Source organism: Saprolegnia diclina (assembly GCF_000281045.1).
Source record: "Saprolegnia diclina VS20 unplaced genomic scaffold supercont1.95, whole genome shotgun sequence".
Classification (NCBI taxonomy): domain Eukaryota; phylum Oomycota; class Saprolegniomycetes; order Saprolegniales; family Saprolegniaceae; genus Saprolegnia; species Saprolegnia diclina.
In genome coordinates, this window is record NW_008246162.1 from 151,169 (window position 1) to 154,074 (window position 2,906).

General features: G+C 68.3%; 1 protein-coding gene across 1 annotated transcript in view; it reads left to right on the top strand.

Moving 5' to 3' along the window:
- SDRG_15585 (hypothetical protein) overlaps positions 1 to 2,881 on the top strand; it is a 4,044-nt gene extending 1,163 nt beyond the window's left edge. Inside the window, exon 2 of the mRNA XM_008621763.1 lies at positions 59 to 2,881. Coding sequence (XP_008619985.1) covers positions 59 to 2,713 — 2,655 coding nt within the window. The 3' untranslated portion in view covers positions 2,714 to 2,881. The remainder of the gene's footprint in view (positions 1 to 58) is intronic.
- Positions 2,882 to 2,906: the final 25 nt, after the last annotated feature.

A 2,906-nucleotide genomic window follows, 5' to 3' on the forward strand; every position in this document is an offset into this window, starting at 1 on the left:
CCAGTGCTTGGACACGTACGTCGACGGCGACGGCAACGACGTGCTCCATGTCTACAAGTGCGACGAAGGCAACGACAACCAGAAGTGGGCGTTTGTCGCCGACGGCAAGGTCGAAGTCATGTCGGAGCCGTTTGAGGACTTGCCGACGCCGGCGCCCACGAAGGCCAGCCTCCGCGCGACCAACCCGCCCGCGACGCACAAGCCCACGCCCAAGCCGACTCCCAAGCCGACGCACAAGAAGACCAAGCGCCCGACCAAGGCGCCGGTCGCGCCGTCGGACCCGTTGGCCGAGAAGTGCGGTGACTGCATCAACAACTGCCAGTTCCTCGGTGCCGGCTACACGCTCTGCTACAGCGGCTGGGACCAGCACGTCTGCTCGCTCATGGGCTCGACGCACCATTGGTGCGGAGCCCCGGCGCCCAAGACCGAAGCCCCGGTCGAGGACGACGACGACGATTCGGACGACGACGACGAGACGGACGCCCCGGAGACGCCTGCCCCGACGCACAAGTCGACGCAGGCGCCGACGTTTGCGCCCCATGTCGTCGAGAAGAACCCGGACTTTGAGATCGAGCCCTTCACGATCACGACCAAGACCGGCATGGTCATGTCGCACAGCCCGCGTGGCAAGTGCATTGGCATTGACGGCCAGGAGAACGTGATCATGACCGAGTGCCGCTTTGACGCGTCGACGACCTTCAGCGTGCGCCCGATGGCCGGCGAAGAGCTCCACCTGAGCGTCGGCGGCAGCGAGTGGAAGCTGACCGAGTACTACGGCCGCGTGCGCGCGTCGACGGACCCGATCGCCGAGGCCCACCCGGACACGCAGATCTGGTTCTTCGACTCGATCTCGCAGACGATCCGCAACAAGGCCAACGGCGCCGCGTGTCTCGAGATGGTCGAGGACAAGGTCGGTGGCCTCGTCGAAGGCCGCCTCTGCGACGAGACCAACGTCATGCAGAAGTGGGTCTACAACGACAAGACCGGCCAGTTCATCCACCACGTCAAGCTCGCGCAGTGCCTCAGCGCCGACGGCGTCAACAAGGAGATCCGCGTCCAGTTCTGCGACACCAAGGCGCTGTACCAGAAGTGGTACATGAACCTCGTGCACGCGACGACCAAACACGAGTCCGTCGAGCTGACGTGGCAGACGCCGTTCCCGACGCCGGCCCCCGGTTTCCACTTTGCCCCGACGCCCGCGCCGACGAAGCCCCAGCCCAAGGCCCCGGTGACGCCCGCCCCGACGGATGCCCCGGTGACGCCTGCCCCGACGGATGCCCCGAAGACGGACGCCCCGACTGCTGCCCCCACTGATGCCCCGACGGCTGCCCCGACTGACGCCCCGACTGCTGCCCCCACTGATGCCCCGACTGCTGCCCCCACGGAAGCCCCCACGGCTGCCCCGACGGAAGCCCCGACTGCTGCTCCCACGGACGCCCCGACGGCTGCCCCGACTGACGCCCCGACGGCTGCTCCCACGGACGCCCCGACTGACGCCCCGACGGCTGCTCCCACGGACGCCCCGACGGCTGCCCCGACTGACGCCCCGACGGCTGCTCCCACGGACGCCCCGACCTCTGCTCCTACGGATGCCCCGACGGCTGCTCCCACGGACGCCCCGACTGCTGCTCCTACGGATGCCCCGACTGCTGCTCCCACGGCTGCCCCGACGGAAGCCCCGACTGCTGCTCCCACGGACGCCCCGACGGTCGCGCCTGCTGGCACGTGCAAGCCCTACACGATTGCCCTTGGCGACTCGTCGTGGAAGATCCTTAGCACCTTCTGCTCGGGCTTCGAAGGCAAGTGCGCGAAGGACGAGAGCCAGCCTCACATCGCTGGTGCCGACGGCAAGCTCTGCCCCAGCTACTTGCGTGTCGACTCGGAGATCCAAGTGTGCTGCACGGACAAGTTCCCGTACGTCGTGCCGCCCAAGGACAACGTTGAGGTCCCGACGCCCGCGCCGACCAAGGTCACGGATGCCCCGACGCCGGCCCCTGAGGTTGTCACCGACGCCCCCAAGACGGACGCGCCCACGGCTGCTCCCACGGACGCCCCCAAGACGGACGCGCCCACGGACGCTCCCACGGACGCCCCTAAGACCGACGCCCCTACGAACGCTCCCACGGACGCCCCCAAGACGGATGCCCCGTCGGCCACGCCCGAAGACGACGAAATCCCGACGCCGGCCCCGACGAAGGCCAGTGCTGCCCCGACGGACGCGCCTACGGAAGCCCCCAAGACTGACGCCCCCACGGACGCACCCACGGACGCACCCAAGACGGATGCTCCCACGGATGCCCCCAAGACCGACGCCCCCACGGACGCCCCGACTGCTACCCCCACGGAGGCCCCCAAGACCGACGCTCCTACGGCTGCTCCCACGGAGGCGCCCAAGACGGACGCTCCTACGGATGCCCCCAAGACGGACGCTCCTACGGATGCCCCCAAGACGGACGCTCCCACGGATACCCCCAAGACCGACGCCCCGACTGCCGCCCCCACGGATGCTCCCACGGAGGCCCCGAAGACGGACGCTCCCACGGACGCCCCGAAGACCGACGCCCCGACTGCCGCCCCCACGGATGCTCCCACGGAGGCGCCCAAGACGGATGCACCGACGCCGTCGGTCGACGACTCGGACGACGACTACGAGCCGCCGACGCCTGCCCCGACCAAGGGTGCTACGGCTGCCCCCGTCGACGTCACTGCGTAAGCGTCTCGCGCTCTCTACGACCAATGCCTGTCGCCTTGCCGTCGGTTGCGTCCCAGCGCCGCGGCTTTCCCACGTGTCGTCGTAGTGAACGCATTGCATAATCTCCCCTCTCTGTAATTGCACCATTAAGTTGGCTGTAAATCTTATCTGCTTCTGTCGAGTCGCCAACGAAGCGTCAACCCCAGCAGTCGAG